Source organism: Arvicanthis niloticus, chromosome 21 (genome assembly GCF_011762505.2).
Source record: "Arvicanthis niloticus isolate mArvNil1 chromosome 21, mArvNil1.pat.X, whole genome shotgun sequence".
NCBI lineage: Eukaryota > Metazoa > Chordata > Mammalia > Rodentia > Muridae > Arvicanthis > Arvicanthis niloticus.
In genome coordinates this window covers 25,588,924-25,615,464 of record NC_047678.1, presented here as the reverse complement: position 1 = coordinate 25,615,464, position 26,541 = coordinate 25,588,924, and the positions used below count along the sequence as shown (strand labels likewise).

Sequence of the window (26,541 nt, the reverse complement as noted above, 5' to 3'; positions counted from 1 at the left end):
TTGATAATTCTAGCCAGAAGTTAGGCAAAAGAACTTTTAAATGGGTGGTTTATTGCTAGTATTAGAACTCTAACAAAACGTTTGTCTTGGAAACACTTTTAAAATTACAATCTAATGTTTTCCTGTTGGAAGCATATTAGTTGAGAAGTGGCATTTTGGTGCCATCTTATGGTCATAAAAACAAAAAACCTATGCCTTGTCTAGTTAGCTCCTGTTTGTTAAGTCTGTATCTTCTAGTCACAATATGGATAAGGTCAGTGAGCAAGGCCTATAAAACATTATCCATAAAGCAGTATGGGACAAGTTAACTGTTAGATTGTGCAGAGAATAGTGTATGTGAGGGAAGATACAAGAAATTGCATCTCACACAGCATGGCATGTGTTCATGTGGAGGCCAGAGATTATCTTCAGCTGTCATTCATTCCTCACTGAATCTGACAGGGTTCCTCATTGACTTAGAGCTCACTAAGAAGGCTAGACTGGCCAACTAGTGAACCCAGGGGTCTGGCTCTCTGCATCTTCCCATGTCTGAAATTATAAGTGTACATAGTATGGCTTTGTGCATGTATTTTAAATGTGTATGTGACTGCCCATGCAGTTTTGTTTGAGGCCAGGGGTTGACACTGGGTGTCTTCTGCTATTATGCTCCTTTTTAAAATTTGGGGTGGGGGGCAGCTTCTTTGAGCCTAGAGTTCACTGGCTAACCCAGATTCCCCCAGGATCTACTTGCCTTCACCTTCAGAACACTTGGGTTACAACTTTATACAGCCATGCCCAGCTTTCATATGGGTTCTGGGGATCCAAACTTAGGTCTTCACACATATGCACCATGTACTTTTCTCACTGAGCCATCTCCTCAGCCTGGATTTGCCTATTGAAAACTTGGGGGAGTCTGGATGTTAGAAGACGTACAGAGCTTTGTCATCAGAAACCTAGGTTTGGGATGTTCCCGTTCCTAGATTTCAGCTCCTCCTCTGTAATGCCTACCTTTTTGAGACCAGGCAAGAGGGTATTACAAGAATGGCTTTTTAAAAACAAAACAAAACAAAACAAAACAAAACAAAAACCATGGGGATCTGGGAATTGAACAGATTCTTGGGCTTTCAGTTGAGCTGTTTCCTCAACCTAGTATCCATATTTTTTTTAATAACAGATTTATCTGCTGACATTGTAGATAATACAAGTTACATGTCTTTGACCATTATTTCTATAATGACTTCAACATGACAACTCTTAAATTTCTGTAATAATTCTCACATTCTTGGCCTTCTCTTCTTAGCCATCTGATTATCGACTGCCTTTGCAGAATTCTGCCCTTAGCTTTCACCTTACCTCATGGTATCCTTTTCTACTGCTTGGCATTCACCTTTTGTTCCTTGGCTTTGCTCTTCCTTTTCATGTACAGATGTAACAGCACTGGGTATCTAGTCACACTTTAGTGCCAGGTAAGGCTTACCATGCTTTAATACGGGCACTACACACATATAGGCACATTGTTTTGACTTCATTCAGTGATTTGGAGTGTAGCAATCCTATTTCACAGGTAGTGCACTGAGGTGGGGTCATTGACTGTTTGCTTTTATGAACAAATGGTAAGGCCATTTAGGTAGTAAAGTATGATTTAATTGAGAATTCAAGGTAAAATACTAAGGGTCACTTGAGTCCTTTTTTTTTTTTTTTTTTTTTTTTTTTTTTTAATGCATGACCAACTGGCCCAGAAAAGGACAGAGATTATATTTACCAATGAATAAATTTTCAAGGTCTTGGTTATTGAAAATAACTTGCAAAAAAGTACATATCCAGTATAATTTTACCACCAGTAAATACAGAGCATGATTCTAGTAAATGGTTTTCTCTCCAGTTTCACCCCAAGATTTAATCATCTTAGCTGTCCAGAACTCCTTTTGTTACTTGAACTGCTAATTGAAGACTGATGTGTCCAAAGTCTCAGGTGAGATTTTATTTGCTAGAATGGAATCAGAAAGAGCACATCTTGATGGAAAGCACAGGAAAGTAGATGTTGGAAATCCAGAACACATTACACTCTGCTTATCTGAGGTTTCTTGTTGCCTTCTAGACCTGATTTTTTTTTTTCCCCAGACAAAGGAAATTAGGAGGAAAAGAAAGGCCAAGCCAGTAAGTCACATGTAGTGACTCTTCCTCTGATTTGCTTCTTGGTTACTTCTGTCTCAATATGCAGCAGTCAAGTCTGGTCTTTGTACTTGGTAGAGTGGATAAAATGTTGTCATTATTTCATTATTATTGCCTTTCCCAAGCAGCTTAAGCAAGTATGACTCTTGGGAGTTGAGTATGATGTCCTTACTGTCTGGTGAAGCCTGCTAGATATCCTGTGGGGTACCTGTGGCGACCCTCAGCCAGGTCACTGAAAACCCACCTACCTCTCTTCTCTCCAGTAATTGGCTGTAGCCATTTTTATTTAACTAATAGTTTTAAATTGGGGAACAAGGTTTGCACAACAAAAACTGATATACATAAGAAGTCAGTAGACAATCAGATCTTGGGGTAGAGAATTTAGCATTTGAATACACAGCAGCACCAGATCAACCCACAAGAAAATTGCTAACTGTTAAGAACTACAGATGAGCTGGCTCAAGTTGGCAGCTTTCAGCCATTATTAAGATGACTGATGGAATATCCGGTGGTTCAACAGGAGGAGGAGCCACAGCTGTGCAAGTTAGACTGCACTTTAGACTTGACCCACTATGCTCGTCCCACTTGTTCATGATTGCTTGTCTGAGCTTCAGAACCAGGCAGCACCTTTATAAACCTGCTGGTATTAGTAATTTTAAAATAGCACCTCTCAAATATTTTGGATTCTTAAGACAAAGCTTAAAATGTTGCCCAAGGTGACCTCAAACCTTCAACTTTCCTGTCTCAGCCCCGATTTTCGGATTATAGGGATGTGTCATCACACTCTATAGTTTTGACTGTAGTAAGATACACATTTTTACAACCACTAAATAGGTGTTTTATGTGTTATTTTCTGTCCTAATTGTGTGATTTATAAAATGCTGACTGGTAGCTGAGGGTCTACCTCAGTGGAGTGCTTGCTTTAGCCTGCGCAGAGCCTGGGTTAGATCTCTAGCACAGCAAAAATCAAAAATGAAGTGTTAGAGTCTTTCTCAAAACTCAGCATGTGGAAGACTAGTATTGGTCTGAGATTTTCATTTCTCTTCTGCTCTGGATGTATCAGCTCAGAATGCTGTGTATGTTTGGGGGCTGTTAACAGTTAAAACATGCTCTTAAGACCTGTAGTGTACCTATGAGTTTATCAACCATATGTAGTCTAATTTACCACATTTCTAACTGTCTCTCAGACTCCCGGACTTTAAGACCCAGACTTTTCAAACTCAAAAACAAAACCAAAATATTTTTTAATAAAATGATTACTGCCAGATTTTATGGAAAATAAATATAGTTGGCTGTTACTGTAACATAAAGGTTATAAAATATTACTATTTTCTGAAAAGGGCCATGAGGACTGAAAGCACAATGAAGAACTGCAGATGATTCCGAGCCAGTGAGATGGCTCAGGAGGTGGAGGTCCTTGTCTCTGAGCCTGACAACCTGAGGTTGATCCCTGGAGCCCACATGGTGGATTCAGAACCAACTCTTTCAAGTTGTTCCCTGACTTCCACACAAGTACCATGGCTCTCCATCCCCAACACACATAAATACAGACATTTCTTAAGTCAGGCTGTATTATACATACAGTACAAAATATCTTAGAATTCAGATGATCTCTTATAAAGTTTATCTCAAAATAGGTTAGTCCTAAAGAAAAATTAGCTTCAAGGGAGGAAAGAGCCATCTTAAAGTCCCAGCTATAAATCTTGTGTGCTACAGACTGTTTATTCAAGCTCTGAGTTCTCTACGTGCTCCTCCAAGCTTTCAGGCATTAACACACCAAACCGGTTGCTTCTGTCATACCAGTGCCTGTTGTCTGAAGTGGTTCCCAGGCTGGTACCCTTTTTCTTCTGCCTCCCTTTTTTTGATTTTGCTTTTGCTTTTGCTTTAGCTTTTGGTAAAAACAATTCAGCTGGGGCATATGACCTTGTGGCATTGAACAAATGTTCATAAAGTTGCTTTGCCTCCTGACATATGCTCAGGAGGCTGTCTGTAGAACTGGATGCTAGCAGTCGCTGGCAGAGTCCGTGGACCAGGCTTCCATTGTACAACCTGTTCAGTGGGAGAACAACATGGATGTGAAAGCATCAGATCAGATCTGTGTAGTGGGACAACGAAGATGAACACTATAACAAGGATCTGAACACTTAGTTTGCTCTTATATAACCATCAACATTACTTACTGGAACTGAGAAGTTAAAGTGATTACTTTGGCTGGTGACAAAAAAAAAAAAAAAACAACCCTGTGATGATGCTAGGCCTGGTGCTGACAGACTTCTCTAACACCTCCAAGAAAAGGAATTTAATAAAATGGACTTGGCAAACCAAAAAGGCAATTTTATACAATATCAGAAAATTGTAATGGCATCATATGTATGGTCATTCATTTGGAATAAAATTCCCACTACACAAATGCAAAATGAGATTAACCAGAAACCCTAAGTTCAGTATGACTCATGACCAGAGCTGATCAACCTGGTAAACTTGGGCTATCAGTGTATAGGCTTTATTTAATGAGTATAAAATCAGCATTTGAGAAGTCTTGATTATGCTGAGGTGTAACAATAACCTTACAGAAAACGTTAGAAAAAACACAAGTGATACTGATAGTCCTGTTTTGTTGTGAAGGAACTGTGGCAAGCCATACCCAGGAGTCTGTTAAGGAAAGAGAGAAAAAAACCTAAAGATCAAAGGCCAGTTTATCACTCTTTGTGGAGAGTTTTTGTGTTATCTCAGATATGAGATCCAGAGATAACATTAACAGAAGGCTGGGTTTATAGCTTAGTGGTAGAGTGTTTGCTTGACATGCACAAAGACCTGGTTCAGTTCCTAGTGCCACAAAAGCAAACAAAAGCAAGCAATCCTCTTATTGCTAAATTTTCTGGTGCCATATGGTTTTTTTACTCATTAAAAAAATGCGGCTCTGGAGCTTGTCCTTGAAGAGTATACATGGACAATCAATGGAGCATATATACAATCTTAAATCCCATTTTCTAGCCATTGCCTTCTATCTTTCTTTCCCTCTAGTAATTCCTGGACAGACAATTACCAAGATGACTAATCCATTGTTATTACCACTTTTCATGGGACCACGTCTCTCCCACCCAACTCAAACTCCGGAGTTAAACTCTGACATACAGGCTTAGCTCTGTTCTTCCTATACTGTCTGTCAAGACAAAATCCACCTGAAAGCCCCAATAGAATAGAGATTATTATTATTATTATTATTATTATTATTATTATTATTATTATTATTATTATTATTGCACCCTTGCATGGAGAAGGCATGTGATAACTATATGAGCTAATACCAAATGATAAAAAAATACACACTTGTGCAAACCTACACACCAGTAACAAGATGTACCTAGGGGTAGAGCAGGAGAGAAAGTCCCTCTAAAGTAATATATACTAACAAGTGAGTTTTAAAAAATTTGAAACTGGAAATATTTTCCTTGTTTCTAGAGCTTTAGTTATTCACAGTATTCTGAGACTCAGAATAGTAACATTGTCTTCAAAGCAACTTGTTTTAATCCTTAAACTTTGTTTAAAATCTTTGTACCCATCTGAACTAATGTTTCCCATGGTGCTTACCAAGTTAGGTTTGGCTCTGGCAGAGGAGTGGACAGCAGCTGGTTGAGATACAACCCCATCTGGAGACAGGACTGCCACTGACAGAAGACGTGCGCTGTGTCCAAATCCAGTGTTTTACCCGGTCGAATGGGTGTCTTCACCTGTTGTAATTCCTCATACAACATCTTGGCACCATCTCTCTGTGGATCTTCATTACCTAGATAAAACAACCCAAAGGCAGCATTTCCAAACACTCATCAGTTTGGCCTTTCCCTACATACCAACATCAAAGCCCACAAAGACAGTTTGAAAACTGGTTGCTTTTCTCTTCTGGTTTCATAAATACCTTATATACACTGAAGGTCCCTTTTCTTGAGTTTATTCAATCCAAAGTTACTGAGTTTTCCTTGAAATAAGATCTCTCCCACAGTATGCTACCTGACCTTAAACATGTCTGTATGTAAAATCTCTAGGGTCTGGGTCTATGAAAATAATGACACTAAACCATTCTCTTCACTGTTTTTCCTGTTCATTACTTTCACCAAAGCCCCCTCGGGGTAGCACACTTGTTTAAAGACAGCTCACAGGTTCACAGCACATTTTGCCTGTTTTATAGGAGGAAAACTAAACTATTAATCATTTGACAAATGTAAGGGGCAGAAGCAACAACCTGAGGAGATGCAGCTTCTGCAGGTTTATTTGAGCAGAAGTGCACAAAATAACATTGGGACCAACTCCAAAGTAATAAAAAGGAGGCCCACCTTTTACAAATAGCGGGAAGCAAGGCACTGAGCCTGCCTGGGTACGGGGTCCATATTTCCTAAAAGAAAACAAACAGACAATGCCCCTTCTATAGGACTCACATAAAATCTTAATGGGCTCACACTATGGGAATTTCTATTATTTCTTAAAAGCTTCAAACTGTTCTTAAAGCCGTGGGCCTGACTCACATGTTAACAGTCATATACGTACAGTCCCTCTGACAGCTATGTTGACAGGGATGTTCTGAGTCCATGCTGTTTCATTCTTAAACTCAGAACCTACCAGGCTAGGGCTATCTATAGGATTCTTGCATGCTGAGAAAGTTGCCTCTACACAGTATCATGTGTCCGTGCTAGGTTGCTAAGTGCTTGAAATGTGACTACTACAAAAAGCTCAGATTTCTATTTGATTTTAACTTTAAATAGCCACATGTAGCTGTGGCTAACAGTTATGTTAGAACTGTTACACTGTGACAGCTTAATGGCATAATCTTTTAAGGAGAACGTTGTAATAAAGAACTGACATGTTCCAATGTTTCATTTATTTTACCCAATATTTAAATGCAAACAAAACTTGCCCAGATTATTTCTTTACTAGAAATGTGTTTTTATTTTTTCTTTCTATTATTACATATTAATTGAAACTTATAGCCTTAAAGAAAGTTAGAAGCTAATGAGCAGGAATGCTGTGGTCGGAAATATGGAGAGGTTTCATTGGGAAGGTGCAAGTTTACTGTGCTGTGCCACTGGGTTGGTGATGGGGTAGCAGAATGAAGTACAACTGGCAAAGCACTGTCACACCTGGCTCACAAACTGAAGCATCAAGGTACCTCAGAGCAGACTGAGTTAGGCAGTACTAGGACATCTCAGCTCTATCCAGGGCCAAGCTCCTGGCACTAAGTTCAGCACATGCAACTATTAAGAATACTTATCAATGAAGGGCATTTTGGCACCTTCACTTCCCAGTTCTGCTGTCATGGGGTCGATTGTTTTTTGTGTGAATTCTGGAGGATGTACAGTTTATACACAACTTGGTAAAGCATTCCTGGATTTCTAGAACCTACCAGGGCTGTTGACGATGGCATGCAAGGGCTCCCTCAGCATCCCCAGCAGTAGGGCCTGCAGATGATGGAGCTTTGCCTTGGCCTCTGTGGACTGCAACCAGTAACAAGTCACAGCAATGGGCAACTTCAGAAAAGTAGGGATGGACTCCAGGACAACCTGTTTGACCTTCAGGGCTTCTAACAGAAGCATCTGCCGCCTAGCCAAGGGGAGCTGTAAACATCAAATATTCTGCAAATTAGGGTATTTTAGTAACATGAGATTTAATTCAGCTGTGGAAGTTAATAAATAATGTTTGGATCTTTGAAGGAATGTACCCTCTACACCCTCTAAACATCTTCTTTTGTGTTTCTGCCTCCTTCCTGTGTAGGGCAGTGAGCATAGTCAGTACACACATCCCTTAGGGAACTTGCTAGAAAGTCAGTCCTGAGGCCTTGACCCCTTCATTTTGATTCAGTATTCTGAGGGGAGCCTGAGAACTTGCATTTAGTTGACTTACAAAGATCTACATGAACCCTGCCCTTATTTGCTAGTGTAGACCAGGTATCACTTTCTCTCATCACCTCTACACAATAAATTACCAATCCCTCTGCTGCATGTGGCTGCTTAAGAGGAATACACTGAAGGCAGCAGGAGTGTTTAATGACTTCCTATACTGTGCTTGCAGTACACAGTATACCTACTTTCCTCTCAGGCTTTCCATCAGAAAGGACTTCAGATATAAGCTGAGAAATAAACAGCCATGAGAGCGTTGAGCTACTCGTTGAGTTTTACTTGAATAAATCTCAAAACAGACCTTACAGGCCACACTTTGATAAACATTTAAGAAAAGAGCTGTTGTACTAGTGTTTCTGTGCAGTTAGAGAAATAACTTCCCCTCCAGAGGATGAGACACTGGGCTACATTCTTACTACTTAACAGGTGGTTAGTATAGTGTGACTAACTGATGAAGAGAAATGTTAACCTGAACCAAAACATCATAATTGAAAAAACAGTTACATCACTAATGTCTGAGGCCTTTGAGTAGTACATTGACTCCAAAGTTTCTGTAATATTGTTAGGAAATTTTATGATTAGAAGCAAGGCCTCATGTCTTAAGTAAAAACACACCTAAATTCAAGTTACAACTTTTATGAACAAAGTGGTCTAGGATTTGAAACCAGAGATTCTGCCCTCTATAACTGTGCCTTTGGGCTATTCCTGAGGGTTTTCCTAGTGCGGTCATCTGTAAAATGAGCCTTATGTGTTGAAGTAGCACAAGATGTTTTCTTGAACCCATCAGTCCTCAGTGCCTTCTTAAGAGGGGACTATTCTACTTGCAGTCCCATCTGCTCTCCCAGGCCCATTTGGTTTTGGTGGGAATTAAATGAGCCAGTATGTAAAGTCAACATGACTGAAGTATCATTACTGCATCATGTTAAGAGCAGGAATGATCACAAGGTTTCTGTACTTGAGCCTACATTTGTGTCTGGAAATATATTTCCAGATGCCACTACTTAGAATTATGGTCTAATTAGAGCTTAAAAGCATTGAGCTAAGAACTGATTAACGGATGCCAAAGGCAAGCCAAATGATAGACTGTGGTGCAAAGTGGATGAAATTTTCCTCTTTGAATACAACTGAATGCCAAGAACACATTATCACTTATCAAGGATTACAATCGGCATGCTACATCTCATTGATTGGATTGGATTGTGTAGTGGGTAAAGTGGCCTGATCCCTATTTCACACCCCTGCGCCTTCTGGACAGACTGTAGATGTAACGTGAAAGAAAAATGTAATTGTTTTCATGATCTTGGGAGTGTGTAGTAATTTCCTAAACAGATCATAAAAAGGTAACCATAAGTAATAAAGACTTAAAATGACTACACTAAAATTGTTTACTAAAATATACTACAGTGAAAATTAGAATGGGAGATCCTGGCCGCAGTGTTAATTGACAAATGATCAGTAGGCAGAAAGCCCAGAACAACAGGAAAATACTGAATAAAGACTTCATACAGAATATCCAAATGGCTAATGAGCATAATCAAGTCATCAGAGAAATGGAATTGCCTACCCAAACGACTAAGATGATATTTTGCCCACTAGAACAGCCAGACTGTTTCCTGGGCTCATAAATACCTAGTACTGACAAAGGCACAGGAAGAAGCATTCTCCTGCACTGCTGGTGGGAATGTTAGTGAGTCCACTGTCGAGATGTTTTAGCAAGACATAAGATGAGCACAATGTCCCTCTCATCTGGCCCAGCAATTCCGAAAGATGTGCAACAGAAATACGTTCTTATGTTATAAGATGATGTGCACCACCATGATCATGGAAGTAGATGATGGAAACAGCACAACTGAAAACCAGCAGAAAGTCACTTGTAGTATATTCATTCCCACCATGCAGTCGGTTACAGCAGAGAAGAGAGTGAATTATATGAGTCTCACAAATACACCGCATAAGAGATTCCTGGTGGACAAGTACAGATTAAATCCTGTGGAGGAAAAGGGTTTTTTTTTGTTGGTTTGGTTTGGTTTGTTTTTTTTTTTTTAAACTGCTTTCTTTGAAATATAAACCATGTCAAAAAAATCACTCCTTTGAAGTACACAATTCAATGGGTTTAATATATTTATAAGCTTCCACAGCCATTATTAATTCCAGAACATTCTCATCACTCCCTGAAGAATTATTATTAGTAGTTACTTCCTAATGCCAAGGATGCTTTTGACACCCACTTAGGAATCTCCTCACCTTGCACTTATGCTGTCACTAGTAGGATAAAAATGGGCATAGTGGGCATTTTGGGTCACATAGTTCTCTACTGTGGGGTGCTGCCAATTTGTGCATTCTAAGAAGCTTAGTGGCATCCTTGCCTTACCCTACTAGATCCCAATACCAACTCTACCTTTCCCACTCCATAGAAAGTGACAATCACTATCATGTTTCCTTGGGGAATAAACTGGAGGCAAGTAACTGGTCATTCTCACAGGAAAACTGGCTGCTGTTCTTCATCCTCGAGTGAGCTGGCATCAATGACCCTGTGAGTCTAAGAGTAAACATTTAGTTGGAGCTAAACAAACAAACACCCAATGGGTATTGCAACTGACTTTATAAATTCATTTACATTTAATTTGTATGTTGAATTGTATTCTCACAATAAAGAGTTTTATTTACTCTTAATATATTTACATGTTATCAGAAGCACAAGGCGACACTGGGATCCATGAGAACATTTTCTTCCTTGAAGTGACAACCAATCTTAGTGTTACTCAGACTTTAGCAACACCAAGGTAGGCTAAGTCATGCTTAAGCAAGTCACCTTGATGCTCAGTGGCTGGCCACGCCACTGAGGGCCTTTTCTTGATTGGATTATTGGAGGTGGAAGACACACCTTAAATCTAGGCCACACCTTCTCATGGCAGCCCATATAGAGATAAAGGAAGCTCTTGCTTTCTGTCAGCTTGTTCTAACTCTTTGGGCTCTAAGCTCAAAGCCTAAAATGAGGTGCTCATTACTAAAAACAAAACCTTTAGATAGATGGACACATCAGTACTAATCTTAACTGAACTCTGATCTGAGATGCTGTTATGCCCATATCAAGTGCCTATGTGCACACTTTTTTTTTACAGTTCAATCCTTCCCCCCCCCTTTTAAATTACATGTTCCTATTCTAGTTGGGATCAATAATAATACAATGACTTCAAAGGAAACAGGTTACTGAAGAACACTGGAAATAGCATAAGTAGTACTAAGTGCTAGGTTTGAGTTAGCACCGGCACTAGCTAAGAGGCTACCTAGTTCACTGGAGGTCTAGCCTTCACACACAACATGAAGGCAAGTGGCAACCAATGTGTTCTTTTGAAAGCCAGCACATACAAAGGCAACTTAGAACCTATAAAGAAATTTCTAAGAATTTTATTAGTCTTAATAAACTTACCTCAGCCAGTTTGCTCAAGTCATAATGATCCTTGAGCAGTTGTTTTGCATAAACAGTTGATGTTTTGATATTTGTATTAATTCTTTCCACTTCATTGAAAGCCAGAAGCTGGGAAGGCAGTGTATTCTGGGATATATCTTCTGGGTGTGATGGGGCATTCAAAAGGAGTCCATAGATGATTTGGCGGATGGGCTGAGATATTCTGTGGGCATTTGGTTGCTGCATATTTTCTACCTGTGTGTGAAGAAAAGTCCTTTGGAGCACCAAAGCATCACTGATGAAAGGTGGTAGCTGGCCTTTGGCCAGAGCTGCCAGTACCCACTCTGGTAAACCCAGATCCAAAGCATCCGTACAGACGTAAGTACCATACTGGAAGAAGTCCTGAAGCTTCACCTGGGACTGCTGGTATTCCTCCATGTAGCAGCAGAGAAGTTCCTTAACATTTTCTCGATTCTTTTTAGGGAGAGACTTGAGAACGTTATCTAGTGCTTCAGTGGGGTCACTGAAATGAGACAGCCAGTTCAGAAGTCCTAGAACTCGGTGATATCTCCTCCCCTTAGAGCTAAGGGGTAGACGTATTTTGCTTATAAATGTCTCCATGATGGGCAGATTAACATGGTCGTTTCCACATAGCACCGCAAAAAGAGGCAGTAGAGCTTTGTTCATGTTGTTGAAGTAATGGCAGAATGCATCAAGGGAAAAGCTTCTGGCAGGAATATAGTAATTTTGTGTACCCTTAATAGTGTTCAGATTTCTCCACTGAAAGCTATTCAGTGAGCAAAACCCACTTTTCAGGTCAAAAATGCAAAAGTCACTATCTGATGATAGCACAGGACAATTCCAATGATTGGCAAGTGTCATAATGTCCCGATCTGCTTCTGAAAAGCTCTGGACAAAACATACCTTAAGCCTGATCAAAACCTGTATGAACACTTCTCGGCTGAGTAAGGGACACACATTCCCACCCCCACCAAGAGAAAGGGAACGGGCGGCCTGGATCTTCTCTCTGGCTCGATCCTTCAAAGTTGTCAGCTTTTTATCTGAAATGTCACATCCTCCATCTAATACAACATATGGACAAATATGACAAGCAAACAGTGATTCAAAGAATTTCTGTACAACATCTGCAAATGAATCATAGTCCCCTCCATACCTTAGTTCCAAGTTTGAATTGAAGCAAAGTCGGTGGAAAAGAGAATAGCCATCAATGATAATTTTTGTGTTCCGTAATTTCAAGTCAACGAAGAATTCATTACTATAATCTTCCACAAAGCTCATTAGTCCCCGGATACCCATGATGACTGACAGGACTCCCTGTTGAAACAATTAAAAAAATATTTTCAATTGATGGTTCTTTTGATGGCTCTTAGTAGTCAATTTGAGTATATCTAGAATCAACTAAGACCCAAGCTCCTGGCCACGCCACTGAGGGACTGTTCTTGATTGGATTACTGGAGGTGGAAGACACACCTTAAATCTAGGCCACACCTTCTCATGGCAGCCCAGATAGAGATAAAGGAAGCTCTTGTTTTCTGCCAGCTTGCTCTCTTTGACAATCTCTGCCTTCGCTGCCGTTAAAGCCTACTTCTCCAAGATTCTACTGGATACTGAAGAGCGGCTGAGACATCCACTCTCATGGACCGAGTAACTATCAGATTGTTGGACTTTTTGTCAGAAGACAGCCATTGTTGGGACAGTTGGACCACAGACTTTAAGGCATTCTAATGAATCCTGTGACTGTGTGTATGTACATACAGATAGATTGCTACTGTCAGTTCTGTTTTGCTAGAGAATTCTAATAGAGTACTTAGAGGGGTACCAAATCATTGCTTCAACAGAAAATGAGACACACTTTTTAAACAAAACTATATTGGGTGTCAAAATATCTAGCCAAACATTTTTTTTTTCTTGTGCAGTACAAGACACAAACTCAGTTTCATGGGGTTTGATCTTTGGTTAATGATGGAGGTTACTCCTAGCCTTATAGGGACATTATGGTCACACCAATATAGAAACTACAGATTTTGCTACTGGAGTTATGTTTCCATTTTCCAAGACTATCTGTTTGGTGAGGGTCAAGGCAACGTCCTAAGCTATAAAAATGACAACCCTTACAAATGCTTTAAGTTCCAGCATAAGATACATAATGACCCATTTTTTCTTTCTTATGGATAAGTAGACCCTTGTTATAGGTCTTGAGTGTAGGGTACGTTAGATACCAGTTTGGGCTAAGGAAAAACTCAGCTTTATGCTTCTAGGATCCCAAGTATGCAATTTCAACCTCAATCAGGATTCTTTACACCCCCTAATGGCCTAACTGGCTAACAACTCATCGGATTGGTATTGCTGGTTTTCCCTCTCGCCTCAGGCTTCAAATATAGCTTAGCACGATGCTAACAATGTTATTGCCAGCCTTGCCTTTGTTTAAAATCGTGAAAGTTTCGTCAATCTTGGAATTTTTGCATTTTGATATTTTAGGGGATACTACCTAAAAGTGCATCCTCCTGAATTTTGTGGCTTTGGTATCAGCTAACAGTATTATCGCGCTTGATTTTATCTCACCTCAGATCCACCACCTCCGCCAACATCTCAACAATTTTAATTCTGAATTGTCATTTCTTTCCTGGTCTGTCTTGTGGTTTCTGCAAACTCACTGTAAACTAATGACTTGATCCTGAACCAAGTAGCCCAGCAAATCCATGCAAAGGGCAGGTCAAAGGTGAGCAAAAGGTAGTATCTAATTCCTCAACCTCAGATCTTCCTACCCCAAGGTGTCCCTGCCCTCCCGACCCACCTGCTGCTTTCTCCCGGTGGGGCGGTCGGCTCACTTCACCAGCAGCAGGTAGGAGCCCGGGAGAAACTGCAGAGCCTCAGGTGTATGGAAGACGCGAGCGGAAACAGGAAGTGCCTGGGAATGACGTCACTGGGAAGCCTGGCCCCAAGACGCTGAGGGCTCTTCCTGGAGGGGAACGTGCTTTCGGGACGGGTGGTGGTAACTTGGTGTAGAAGCTTGGGCCATTCGTCTCGCAATTGCGCCTGCCTCCTCAGGGAAGCTCGTTCTGCCCCGCCCTCCTCTCTTCACCCTGCCTCATAGGGTCCTGCGCTTCCGCAGGCTTGGGCTCCGAAAGTCAACTTCCCAGCAGCCCCCGCGCCGTCTCCGTGGCAACGATGTTAAACAACCACACCGGTCCAAGCAGCGGGCTCTAGGCTGAGGCTTGGCCGGGCGCCTTACAGCTGGGGACCTGAAAAGGTAACGAAAGTGGATGGGCAGTGGGTCCCACAGCCCCCGGCCCCAGTCCCCTTCGGGAGACTAAGCGCTCTGCTCCTTGATATACATTCACCCGCTCTGCGAAAAATTCAAGGTTTATTGTTGAAGAGACAAGGAAGTTTTTCGTTTTACCTCAGGGTTAGAGTTTACCGCTCAGGTCAGATTTAGCAGAACCCAAGTCAAAACAGCTTCCTAGTTTTTTTTTTTTTTTTTTTTTTTTTTTTTTCCCAACATGGACAGAAACCACTCAGTTCCCACCCGCGGTAATCACTCGGCTTTCTCTTTGCCTGCCCTAGCGGGATGGGTCGTTTACCCCAGGAATGGTTAGCACAAAGTGAGTATCTCTCTGCTTTCTTCAGGTTACTATTATGTTTTCTTTCCTTTACGTGTCTTTGGGTCACAGTTGGTATGCTGGACCTTTCTTTGCTCTCCAAACGTTTACTGATACACCTACTGTATGCTAGCTGTTAGCTAGGCCCCAGGGATACAAATACAACCTATGTTTCTAGCACTGAAAAGTTCATCCACTGCCCCAGGTTCAGATCCAGGCTTCAGTGGATTCCATGGTTACCAACAGAGATGAGGGTGACAGAGCTGACTCTGTGAGATTAGCCCGGAGTGTGAGATCACACACTGCTGGGTTTATCACTCCATTACAAATAGAAGCTTTGGCCCTTCCATCTTAACTTCAGCCCTTCACTAAATGGGGACTTTATTTGCCTCTCCACACTGAGAATGAGAAAGGCTGTGGAGAGGCCATACATTTTTCTCGAACAGCTTAGTTTATCTAGAAATCACCACTTTTATGACAGTCAAAGAAGCAAACAGAAGGTACCTTTTAGGGGCCTATTCTTTAGGTGCTACAGATTTTAGTAACATTTCCTTGAGGAGAGGGGTATTGCTCTCACTGGGACTAGATAAAACAGATCAGTACATTATTTAAAGAAGACAATATTACAAATCGGTTTTATGTTTTGCAATTTTTTTTTCTGTTTGAGTGTCCTGGTAGGCTTTGTGATAAATGTCATCATTATAACAGTATTTTTTTCTTGTTGTTTTAGAATTGCTGACTATGAAAACCTAATGCCAAGGTGTACATAGTAGTCAGTGTAGAGTCCTATCTTCATATAGATTTTAAACAAAAGCACTGTTTTCAACAAAACATTTAACACTTTGATGGAATGAGTACACGTGTGTTTTATGGAATAGTTACTCATGAAACGGTGCTGCCATTCACAACGGCTATACATTTCATAGCTCCTCCAGAAACTATGGTTTTACCTATACTACGTTTATATTCAGCTAGCTTTACAAAGCAGTCTTAGGCCTGAGGTGCATGTTGTTACTTCTAATCCAGGAGATTGCCCTGTGCCCAGTGTATATAACAGAAATGGAATCAGATCTTGCTTAAGATTGGGGGGTGGGGCACTGAATTAATATCCCTCCACTTAGCTAGTTTAACAAACAGACACCCCAAAACTGTGATCTAAAGTCTACGTGGGCAAAAAGCAGAGGAAAGCAGAATATGTTAATTTGTGGTTGAATCCCAATTTACTCTGTTAATGAGTCAAAGCAGACTAAGAGGGAGGAGAACAGCACCAGGGAGGGAGTAGGTGCATGTGTGCATTAGAGGAAGCCATGGCCCTGTGTTTGCATTATTTTTTAAGTTGATGAGGGGTATAAATATCTTAACAAAATATGAATCATAAAACAAATACACATTTCAGGAGTCAGTAAAAATGTGGCTGTAAGCCATTGTAATGAATTTGCATGTATAAGGAAGGCTCTCTATGAGAGAGTGCCTTCTGGAATTTTCAGTATTTTCTTCCACCCTACAAAACACACACACACACACACACACACACACACACACACACACAGTGCATGAGAATTAGCTGGTGTGATAACACAAGGTACAGTGTATGTATCCTTGCTAAAAGCTCATACTTTTTCGTGGGAATCGTGTAGCTGCTTTTAGACATGATCTGTGGAGTTCCCATATTTCTGGCATCAATCAACGCTTCCTGTTTGACTTTTCAAACATCAGCTCGGATGCCCAACTGTTTCTGTGAATGAACAAGCCAGTTTTATCTTGTTTGGAGCAATGCTGAAATTCCACGAGACTGCTAAGTGTGTGAGCGGACCTGCAGCCATTTCCATGTGCCCAGCCACATTGATTGCAAGAAGATATGTTCTTCAGAAGAAACTTGGCAGTGGAAGTTTTGGAACTGTCTATTTGGTGTCAGACAAAAAAGCCAAGCCTGGAGAAGAACTGTAAGTAATAAAATGTGCAATGTGTGCATAGCTACAGACTGACTTAGAACATGGAGTCACATCTGATCTGTACTCTATAATGAACAAGAAACTTACAAACAGAAAAGGTCCTTCACTGATTTCTGTATAGATGCCTCACCCCCATTTTACTTGAAGTCACAGGGTTTTGCTCTAAAACTGAGCTACACTTCCAGCCCCAGATAAGATTATAAAAATACGATGCACATTTCAGAGCCAAATAAAGTATTCAAATGATCAGAGCAGGTGAATAGGGTAGATTATGTAAAAATGATTTTTAAATGCATACCACAGTCTCAATGGCAAAATATTCCTGCTGACTGTGTTTGAGACTTCCTCAGTGTGAAAAGCTGAATTCTTCATTGTATTAGTCAGGGTTCTCTAGAGTCACAGAACGTATGCGTAGTCTCTATATAGTAAGGGAATGTGTTGATGACTTACAGTCTGTTGTTCAACTCCCCAACAATGGTCAGCAGCAGCTGTGAATGGAAGTCCAAGGATCTAGCAGTTGCTCAGTCCCACAAGGCAAGCAGGCGAAGAGAGAATCTTCCTTCTTCCAATGTCATTATATAGTTTTCCAGCAGAAGGTGTGGCCCAGATTAGAGGTGTGTGCCACCATGCTTGGACCTGGGACTTGCTTTGTCCCAGATGACCTTGAACTCAGAGATCTCTTTGCCTTAGTCTCCTGGGATTCATAGCCACTATGCCTCAAGATCTCCATGCCGAGATCCAGGTCAGAAACTTATGTCTTCCAGCCTCAAGATCTGGATCACAGGTGAGCCGTCCAGTTCTGGATTGTAGTTCATTCCAGATGTAGTCAAGTTGACAACTAGGAATAGCCACTACATTCATGATGACTATTTTTAAAAATGCTACAAAATACAAATAAATAGTAATTCACATGCAAGATAAATGGGATGCACTGAAGGAAAGATTAAAGTGCAGTCTTTGCTTTGGCCTCTCTGGAAGAGAGCTTCAGAATATGTAGTCAGAAGCTGGAAACTTAACACAAATGGAGTGCCTCATTTAAAACTAGTTCACATTAATGGTACCCTTGTCATCTTGAATTTTGGTCAAACCCTATAAACTCTCACAATAGGGGAAAACTCTTAATACCATTGGATTGGTCCTCTTACAGGTAAGCGTCCATTTTAGATTAATCTGTTTTCTATTTGTTGTAGTTAAAAGTTCATTGGAAAGCCGGGCAGTGGTGGCGCACACCTTCAATCCCAGCACTTGGGAGGCAGAGGCAGGCGGATTTCTGAGTTCGAGGCCAGCCTGGTCTACAGAATGAGTTCCAGGACAGCCAGGGCTACACAGAGAAACCTTGCCTTGAAAAACAAAACAAAACAAAACAAAACAAAACAAAACAAAACAAAACAAAACAGTTCATTGGAACTGAAGTTAGGCTGGGATGGTGGTTCAGCTGTGAAGTGAGGGGGACCTGAGTTTGATTCTCAGAACTCACATAGTACAGAGATAGGTGTGGTGTGTCGTGCTCATAATCTCCATGCTGGGAGCTGGGCACAGATGGGTCCCTGGGGCTTCCTGGCAGCCAAGCGAAGCTGAGAAATTCCTGCTTCGGTGAGAAATCCTTCCTCAAAAATGAGGTGAATAGGAATTGAAGAACAATGATACCCAAGGTTGACTCCTGGTTGGTAGGTTGGTCTGTCTGTCTCTCTGTCTCTCTCTGTCTCTCTCTGTATCTCTCTGTATCTCTCTGTCTCTCTGTCTCTGTCTTTCTTTCTTTCTCTCTCTCTCTCTCTCTCTCTCTCTCTCTCTCTCACACACACACACACACACACACCCCATGGGAAGAATAAATACAAAACAAAGGGTAGGATAATGTCCTGAAGAATCCTTTTGCCCCTGGAAGATGAAGCTTCTCTCCCAGTGTCTATTTTCTTCAGCAGCATCTGGCCCCTGTAAGTTCTTCCTGGTTTTCTCCTTGGATGCTCAACTATGGTTAACAATCAGTATGACAAATGATTCCCTATGTCCTGCTGTGACATAGGAATTATAAAGATGTTAACGATCAGCTCTTGAAATCGTCTCAGTGAACGACACTTGAAGAAGTTGTAGTGACCTAGAACTTAGCATCTCCAGTCAGTTCCAGCCTGCAGAAGGGCAAAAGCTGGCATTTTTCTGGGTTTCCGAGAGCATGAATTACACTCTATATTTGTTAGTCTTCTTAATGCCATGACAACATACCTACAGAGCAATTTTAGAAAAGGTTTATCTTGTCCCTGAGTTTGAGGACATGCAATGCATCATCGTACACTGTGGCAGTGGGAGTGTGAAGCTGTTGGTCACATTGTGTCCACGGTCAGGGAGCAGAGAAACATGGATGTGGTACTCTCCTCTCCATCCTCTCTTTATTCAGTCCAGGACCACAGCCCATAAAACGATGCTATCCGTGTTCAGGGGTCTTCCCTCCTCAGATAAACTTCTCTAGAGGTGCCTTCACAGACATGCCCAGGGATATGTCTCCTAGGAAAATTCTGAATCTTGCCGGGCAGATAATGAAGATTGAACACCACATGCCGTTCTAGAAAGGACTTTCCCTCTTCAGTTCTGAAGGTGGTCTTCCAGCCACACAGAGTGAATGCTAAGGTTCTGATAACTACAAGATGTAGTTATGTTCTAAAAGAGAATATTCTAGCTCCTAATTTTGGTTTATATTATGTTTTAGAATGACCCCTTCTCACCCTCACACTGTTGACACTTGAGCCTTTGGCTTATGCGAAGGCTATCTCATTCGCACCCCTAATTACCCAACAGTTTGGTTATTAGGTAAGCCTTTTGTATCTGCTTTGTGCACCAGACCACAGACAGAAGGAAGTGATGTCACATCTGGAATGCTTGCTAAGATTTCTATAATGTTATGACTGCTGTTTCCTTATGGAACAGGCCAGATCTCCCTAATGTTAAATATTAAAAGAATTGACTTTAATAGCCCCTAGACTGAACTTGGATGAAGACACTTAGGATTGGTTCCAGTGAAATACAGGTTTGTGTAATATACTCATACAATCAACTTGACAAAATGGACCACAGTTTCTGACCCTGCCAACAGAGTTCTGCAGTTTATTACTTTGCCACTTGGGGGCACTACACCATCATTGACATTTTGTGTATACTGGGAACTTTAATTACACTGTAAGTGTAAATAGCACATTCCTTTAAATTTTTATTGCTCTCCGACTAGCAGTGGGATAAAAATAAAAACTGCAGGCATTACGCTTGATTAGTGCGTGTTTGAAGAGAGTTTTCTTTGGGCACAGATATCTGACATTCCTTTTTTAGTTATTGCAGTAATAATAAGATTAAACTGTTACATTAAGTAGTGAATGAACAAGCTGTTTCTTCCATTATGACATTATGCATCATGAAATTTAGAAATCTATTTTTGGGAATATTTTCTTTCATAATTATAAACACTCTGGTCTAATGGTTGTAATTATATTCTAAAAGAATATTATAGTTCATAATTTCAGTTTATATTTTCATTAAGCTGCCAAAGCATTTTAAAAGAAAATCCCAAGAATCTTTGATACATAAAATTATGTGTATTTATGGGATACTATGTGATATTTCAGTTTATGTATATATTATATAATTTTCAAATCAGGATAAGTATATCTCTTCCCTCAAATACCATTTTTTTGTGAGGAAGGCATTAAAATTCTACACATACAGTACATTGTCATTAATGTACAGTTATCTTACCATGAAACGGGACTTATTTCTCCTAGTTTTCACAGTCACTACCAGACTGTCCTGGGTTTCCCCATGTCTGCTAAGCACTGCATGTCTCTCTTACCTCCTTCACTCCTCTTTTCTACGTCTATGAGATAAACGTGTGGATTCCACACTTGCTGAGATCCTGTGGTATTTGTCTTTCTGTGTGGGACTTAGACTTAGCATGATGCTGTAATGACGGGACTTTATTCCTTGAAGACCATGAGGTATTTCCTTGTATGTTTGTATCGTACTTTACTTCGTTACTTACCAGTTGCTGGATACTTGGGTTGACTCCACTTTTTGGTTCTTAGGAACACTATTGCAATAAAGATGGCAATGCAGATGTCTCTTTCCGCTGGCTTTCCTCTGGTTTGTGCTTATTGATGGGATTACTGGACCATGGAATAGTTCTGTTCTTCATTTTTTGAAGAACTTCCCATTGTCTTTCATAATAGCTGTACTCATTTACATTTCCACCCGCAGCGTGTGTTTCTTTTTCTCTGTTTCCACAGCAGCACTTGCTTTCTTCTTATCATCATCACACTAAGTATAAAGAAGTAGATCTTCTTGTGGCTTTAAGATACATTTTCCTAGTGATAATGATGTTGAGTACCTTATCATCTGTCTGTTGGCAATTGACATGTATTCTTTTGAGAGATGTCTCTATCTCTCATTTTAAAGATGAAAAACTCCCAAGTCCTTAAAGAAATGTCCTCAAGCCCATGCTTCAACCTCAAGGACCCTTCCCTCCCTGAAGAATGCTTGACTGTATTGGGTGTTCTTCAAAGTCATAACAGGCTGATTTCCCACTCAGTCAGGCACACAAAATGGAAGAGATAGCAGAGCCAGGAGTGGCTGCTAGAATGAACTGAGGAAGAACAGCAGAGAGAAGTGATGGAGAAGGAGAGAGGGGGAAAAGCAAACCGAGTTAACTGACCGAGCAAAGCCAAGCTTTGGTATCAGCCAGTTTCTCCAGAAGACATCTCAGCCTTGCACAGTGTTGCTGCGAGATAGAATCGCCTTCCTGCGTGGATGTAAGGGAACCTAGGTCTTTGAAGAGCACAACGTGTTTGAATTAGTCTTCTGGACTCCAGGCCTCAGCTCCCTTAGTATGGTGAGATAGCCCATGGTAGTGAGGTACTTCTGGTTAAACAAGGAAATTCTGCAGCCTTGTTGCCAATCACGTTCAATGCTGCCACCAAGCCGGTACCTCTTTTCCTCCTAGTGATGGTTCTGTGAAATCCTAAATATTCCATCAGAAATAAAAATATTTCTGAACAAAATAAGTGGAAGAATTTGAGTTATTCACTTATGTCAGATAGATAGTCTCTTTGTCATCATGCCATTTCATTCAAGGCAACTCTTTCTGTGGAAATTCTCAGTGTCTCTGTGTGCTCCAGGCACACACGCAATGTTTAGCACTCCTCATTTCCCATACTGAAAGTAATGTGCAAGCATTTTATGAGAAGTGCAGGTGTGCCTACAGAAGCAGCAGAACAAACTAGACAACCTTTGGGCTTTTCCTATTTCGACAGGCAAGTTAAAAAAATAAAATAAAACATGGTCTTGACTCAGAGATGTGTGACAGGGAGCGAAGGAGACTCACTCTTCACTGAAACCTTTGTGTGTTTTGGCAGCCCAATCTTGGGGGATGGGGAGACACAAACAATTTAAAAGGAAAACAAAATCAAAACAAAAACCCAGTTAATATCTATCTAATGGTCACCATTTACTGCTTACTGAATCCTTAGGATCTATGGTAGTAGCTCTTAACTCTGGCTCAACAGAAGACTCACACTTCCAAAGTATAGATGCTTGAGTCATGCCAATAGATTCTGTGTGGCCTGGGGCCTGGCACAGGTCTCTAAATTCTTGAGCATTTACTGGTGGTCTGAGTGTGCATTCTAGAGGAGCCAAAAATGCTGATTTCATAATCATAAAGAAGAAGTTGGTATATGTGCCACGCTGGGGGATTGAGACATCTTGGTTGCTGTGACAAACTCAGATCCATCTAAGCTTATAGGTTCTGATAATAGGCAGGGTTTCCTGGGAAGGATTATTTCATGTGAAGCCTGAAGTATTTGTTAGGGGTAGTTGTTTTCAGGCCTTATTGTGTATTAGAATTGTGAGGAGGGCTCCCTTCTCCTCTCTTTCTTCTTCTTCTTCTTCCTCCTCCTCTTCTTCCTCCTATTCCTCCTCCTCCAGTGCTGACTGAGCAGCACTGGTGGAAGGGACTGAAGAACTTACAGTGCTGGGGCTGATCCTGGTTTGGAGAAGATAACACTTCAGGGTGTGGTGAACTCTGCCATTGTGTAGCAACAATTCTGTTCTCCCACAAGACCTTAAAGTAGCCTAGGACTTCAGTGTATATATAAGAGTTCTGCATCCATTTTTAAAGCACCAAGATTTCAGTATTTTTCCATGTTACTGAAGACTGTATAAAAGCATCATTTTAAGAGGCTGGACAGTTGGTTCCATAGTTAAGAGCATTGGCTGCTCTTCTAGAGGACCTGGCCTTGATTTCTAGCACCCACATGGTGGCTTACAGATGTCTAAACTCCAGTTCCATGGTATCTGATGCCCTCTCCTGGCATCCGAGGGCACCAGGCACACACATCACGCACACTCATTCAGGTAAAACACCCCATTTTAAAATACTGCACAGTAACTCACTGGGCTGACTTAATATCACATGAGCCCCTCTAAATAAAATACTGCACAGTAACTCACTGGGCTGACTTAATATCACATGAGCCCCTCTAAATAAAATACTGCACAGTAACTCACTGGGCTGACTTAATATCACATGAGCCCCTCTAGCTGGGTATCGAGGTCCTTTTCTTATACAAGATGGTTAGTTGTATCTGTTAGAGTCCTTGGTGAGGGTAAATCTTGTCTCTACTAGTGTATCCTCTCTGCAGGCATAACTGTGTAAGCTAATGAAGAACTCTGCTGCAGTCACTGAAAAGTCACAGGCACTCTGTCTGCATCATTCAGTGGATATTTGAGACTCAGACATAAATTATGATTATATTTGCCAAGAGGCTCAGCTATAATTAGAAAAGACTTAATGTTTTTGAATTTACTTATGACACACTAAGAGATGGAGAAAACATGTTTATTTTGTAAGGAGTGAACTGAAACACCCTCCCTTCTCTGTATAATGTTTCACTGTGCATAAAAAGGATATTATTTCTTCTCAAAGGATTAGTACAGTCATGTTAGTAGCTCAATATTACCAAATCCAATTTTGAGTGAAAAAATTTTCCAGAATGCATAATTTTAAAATATAAGTCAATTTTCTTTTGAAATATATTTTATGAATTATTTAAGAATTTCCCACAATGTATTTTGATCATATTCACCCCATGTCCCTCTTCCTGACTTCCTCCCAAGCCCACTGTCCCCTTCTTATTCTCTCTCATTTTAAAAATAATCCCTTGAGAGTCCGGTTTGTAACTGCTCTGCTATTCATGGGTATGGAGCCCATCCACTGGGATGTGGTCAGCCTACCAGGGCTCAACACACTTGAAAAAACTGGCTCTTCCTACCCCAGAAGCCTCTGTCAATAGTTCGTCAGTTAGAAGTCAGGGGTGAGGGGGCTGGGCTAGAACTTCATGGCAGAAATTGACTGAATTGATCGTGTACAGGTCTTCTGCAGGCAGCCACAGCTGCTGTGGGTTCACGAGAGATTGCAGTTTTCCTGTCATGTCCAGAAGACACTGCTTCACTCTGGTCCTCCTCAATCTATGGCTTTCAAAGTCTTCCCAAGCTCCCTTCATGATGGTTCCTGAACCTCTGTCCAGGGTGTGTTACGCATGTCCCAACACTGCACTGACAGTGACTCTCTGCACTTCAGCCATGCATGAGTCTCTGTTAACCACTGTCCATTGCATATCGAGTCAGTCTCTCATGGGCTCTGGGTACTGAGATAAAATTTTAGAGGGTAGTTCCAACCATGGATTCTTGGTCAGACATAGTGCAAGGCAGGTCTTCAATCCAGTCAGAAAGCAGCGCTGTCTTAAAAACGTACCACTATTGTGTTCATGGGTGTATCTTGCTAGGCCTTTATCGCACCTCTTAATGTTCACAGCTTGTAAGACTGTGGATGACATTTCTCCACCAGTAGCCTGCATGACTCAAGGGTACCCCAAGGGAGGGAGCTTCCTGATCAGTGCCAGCTTGGTTTCTCCATGTCCTGTGACCAGAGTGTGTTGTGTCTTCAGCAATATGGTCGTACCATCAAGTTTTGTTGGATAGCCAAGAGCAATGGCAGTAGACTTTATTGTTTTGGTGTCTCCTGAACACTCCTGACCAGTAGCTTCGGGGATGGTATCCCACTCCTGGCACTGGGCTTTTTATTTGGCAACCTTTGGGTTTTAGGAGGGACATAATCCCCTGTTATGGTAACTTCATCCAATTAATCTCTCTCTCTCTCTCTCTCTCTCTCTCTCTCTCTCTCTCTCTCTCTCTCTCTTTCTCTCTCTCTCTCCTCACCCACAGTCTATATGAAGCTTATAAAATGTCACTATGCACCAGGCAGTGATGGCGCACGCCTTTAATCCCAGCATTTGGGAGGCAGAGGCAGGCGGATTTCTGTAGCCTGGTCTACAGAGTGAGTTCCAGGACAGCGAGGGCTACACAGAGAAACCCTGTCTCGAAAAACAAAACAAAACAAACAACAAAAAAAGCCACTATGCAAATTAGTGTTCATTTCCTCAAAAAACCCTAGAAAACCAGCTACCATATGACCTAGCTATATTGCTCCTGGGTGTATAGCCAACAGTCTGTTTCCTAGTGCACACGTTCATCCACTTTCATTCTTTAACTAGGATATAGAAACAGCCTAAGTGCCCATCAACTGTTGAATGGGTGAGGGAAACATAGTAGCTATATACAGTGGAATTTTATTCAGCTGTGAAGAAAATGAATTTATGAAACATTTAAGTAACTGGGCACAGCTGGAAAACATTATTGTGACATAACCCAGATCCAGAAAGAGGAACATCACATTCTCACTTACAACTTAGCATGACGTCTTTAGACTGGTATGTTTAACTTAGCCTTCAGGGAACTAGACAGACCCCATTGGTTAAGGGGGGGGGGGGGGGGGTAAAACATGAGGCCGGAATAGAACATGTGATATGAAGGGGAAAGTTGGAATGGTGAAAGAGAGGTTTAAGTGGGGAAAGGGGTGGGGAGGGTGGGGCAGAGGGAGAGGGGATAGCAAGTCTGTTTTCAGAAACTAAGCTGTGAGCTATTTAATAAACCAGCAGCCATCAGCAAAGCCAGCATTTATATATTGTGCCTACTAATATGACTTAGTAGAGTTTTCTGTTAGAATTATTTAGTCATTTTAACACGTGCTCGATGTTTTTGAGTCACTCTAAGAAATCATCAGTGGGGTTAATGGCTCACCTTTGAGCTCATTCCATATACCGTATTAAAGTTATCATTTTTATGTTATGGCCATTCCTCTGTAGCTGGGGTCTGTGAAGGAAGACTAGGAATGATGAGCTAATTTAATAATGGTTTATGGAGTGGAGAATTATGAAATCAAGTTAGAGGGAACCCAGGATGCATTTACATATTGCCTTCCTAGCTATCAAAACAGTTTTCTTCTGTTTTATTTTATAGTGGTCGTTTTTCAAAAATGCCCATCTTCTATATAAAATATAGTATGACAATTTACTAAAATTATTTTTAAAATGCCAAATGACGTCCTTGGCAATTCTGTCCTTAGGTCAATCTAGTAAGGATAGAATCGA

General features: G+C 41.0%; 2 protein-coding genes across 18 annotated transcripts in view; one reads left to right on the top strand and one right to left on the bottom strand.

Moving 5' to 3' along the window:
• Positions 1-1,700: 1,700 nt before the first annotated feature.
• Aste1 (asteroid structure-specific endonuclease 1) lies at positions 1,701-14,397 on the bottom strand. Of its 12 annotated transcripts, XM_076917984.1 has the most exons (6): positions 14,264-14,397; positions 12,623-12,783; positions 11,470-12,355; positions 7,547-7,757; positions 5,743-5,938; positions 1,701-4,200 (listed from the first exon to the last, which is right to left on the bottom strand). In XM_076917984.1, exons 2-6 carry the CDS (start codon positions 12,763-12,765, stop codon positions 3,873-3,875), a joined length of 1,764 nt encoding a protein of 587 aa, XP_076774099.1. In that variant the 5' UTR covers positions 12,766-12,783; positions 14,264-14,397; the 3' UTR covers positions 1,701-3,872. The 12 variants fall into 12 exon arrangements, with proteins under 12 accessions (XP_076774099.1, XP_034339726.1, XP_076774106.1 ...); XM_034483835.2 differs by having other exon boundaries at positions 11,470-12,783; XM_076917991.1 differs by lacking the exons at positions 7,547-7,757; positions 11,470-12,355 and adding an exon at positions 6,483-6,541.
• Positions 14,398-14,579: 182 nt separating this feature from the next.
• The window catches only part of Nek11 (NIMA related kinase 11), a 221,282-nt gene continuing 209,320 nt past the window's right edge, over positions 14,580-26,541 (top strand). For 3 of the 6 annotated variants that reach the window (XM_076917996.1, XM_076917994.1, XM_076917997.1), the window contains exons 1-2: positions 14,580-14,719; positions 16,785-17,011. In XM_076917996.1, coding sequence (XP_076774111.1) covers positions 16,842-17,011 — 170 coding nt within the window. In that variant the 5' untranslated portion in view covers positions 14,580-14,719; positions 16,785-16,841. The other 3 variants (XM_076918000.1, XM_076917999.1, XM_076917995.1) reach the window with 2 other exon arrangements.

Bases quoted from the DNA above. Each gene is read 5' to 3' on its own strand.
- Aste1 (XM_034483835.2), bottom strand. From the start codon at position 12,765: ATGGGTATCCGGGGACTAATGAGCTTTGTGGAAGATTATAGTAATGAA. The intron at 5,939-7,546 runs GTAGGTTCTAGA...TGTTTTATCTAG, and splicing joins TGCCATCGTCAACAGCCCTG to GTAATGAAGATCCACAGAGA. The intron at 4,201-5,742 runs GTAAGCACCATG...CCCACTGAACAG, and splicing joins CCAGAGCCAAACCTAACTTG to GTTGTACAATGGAAGCCTGG.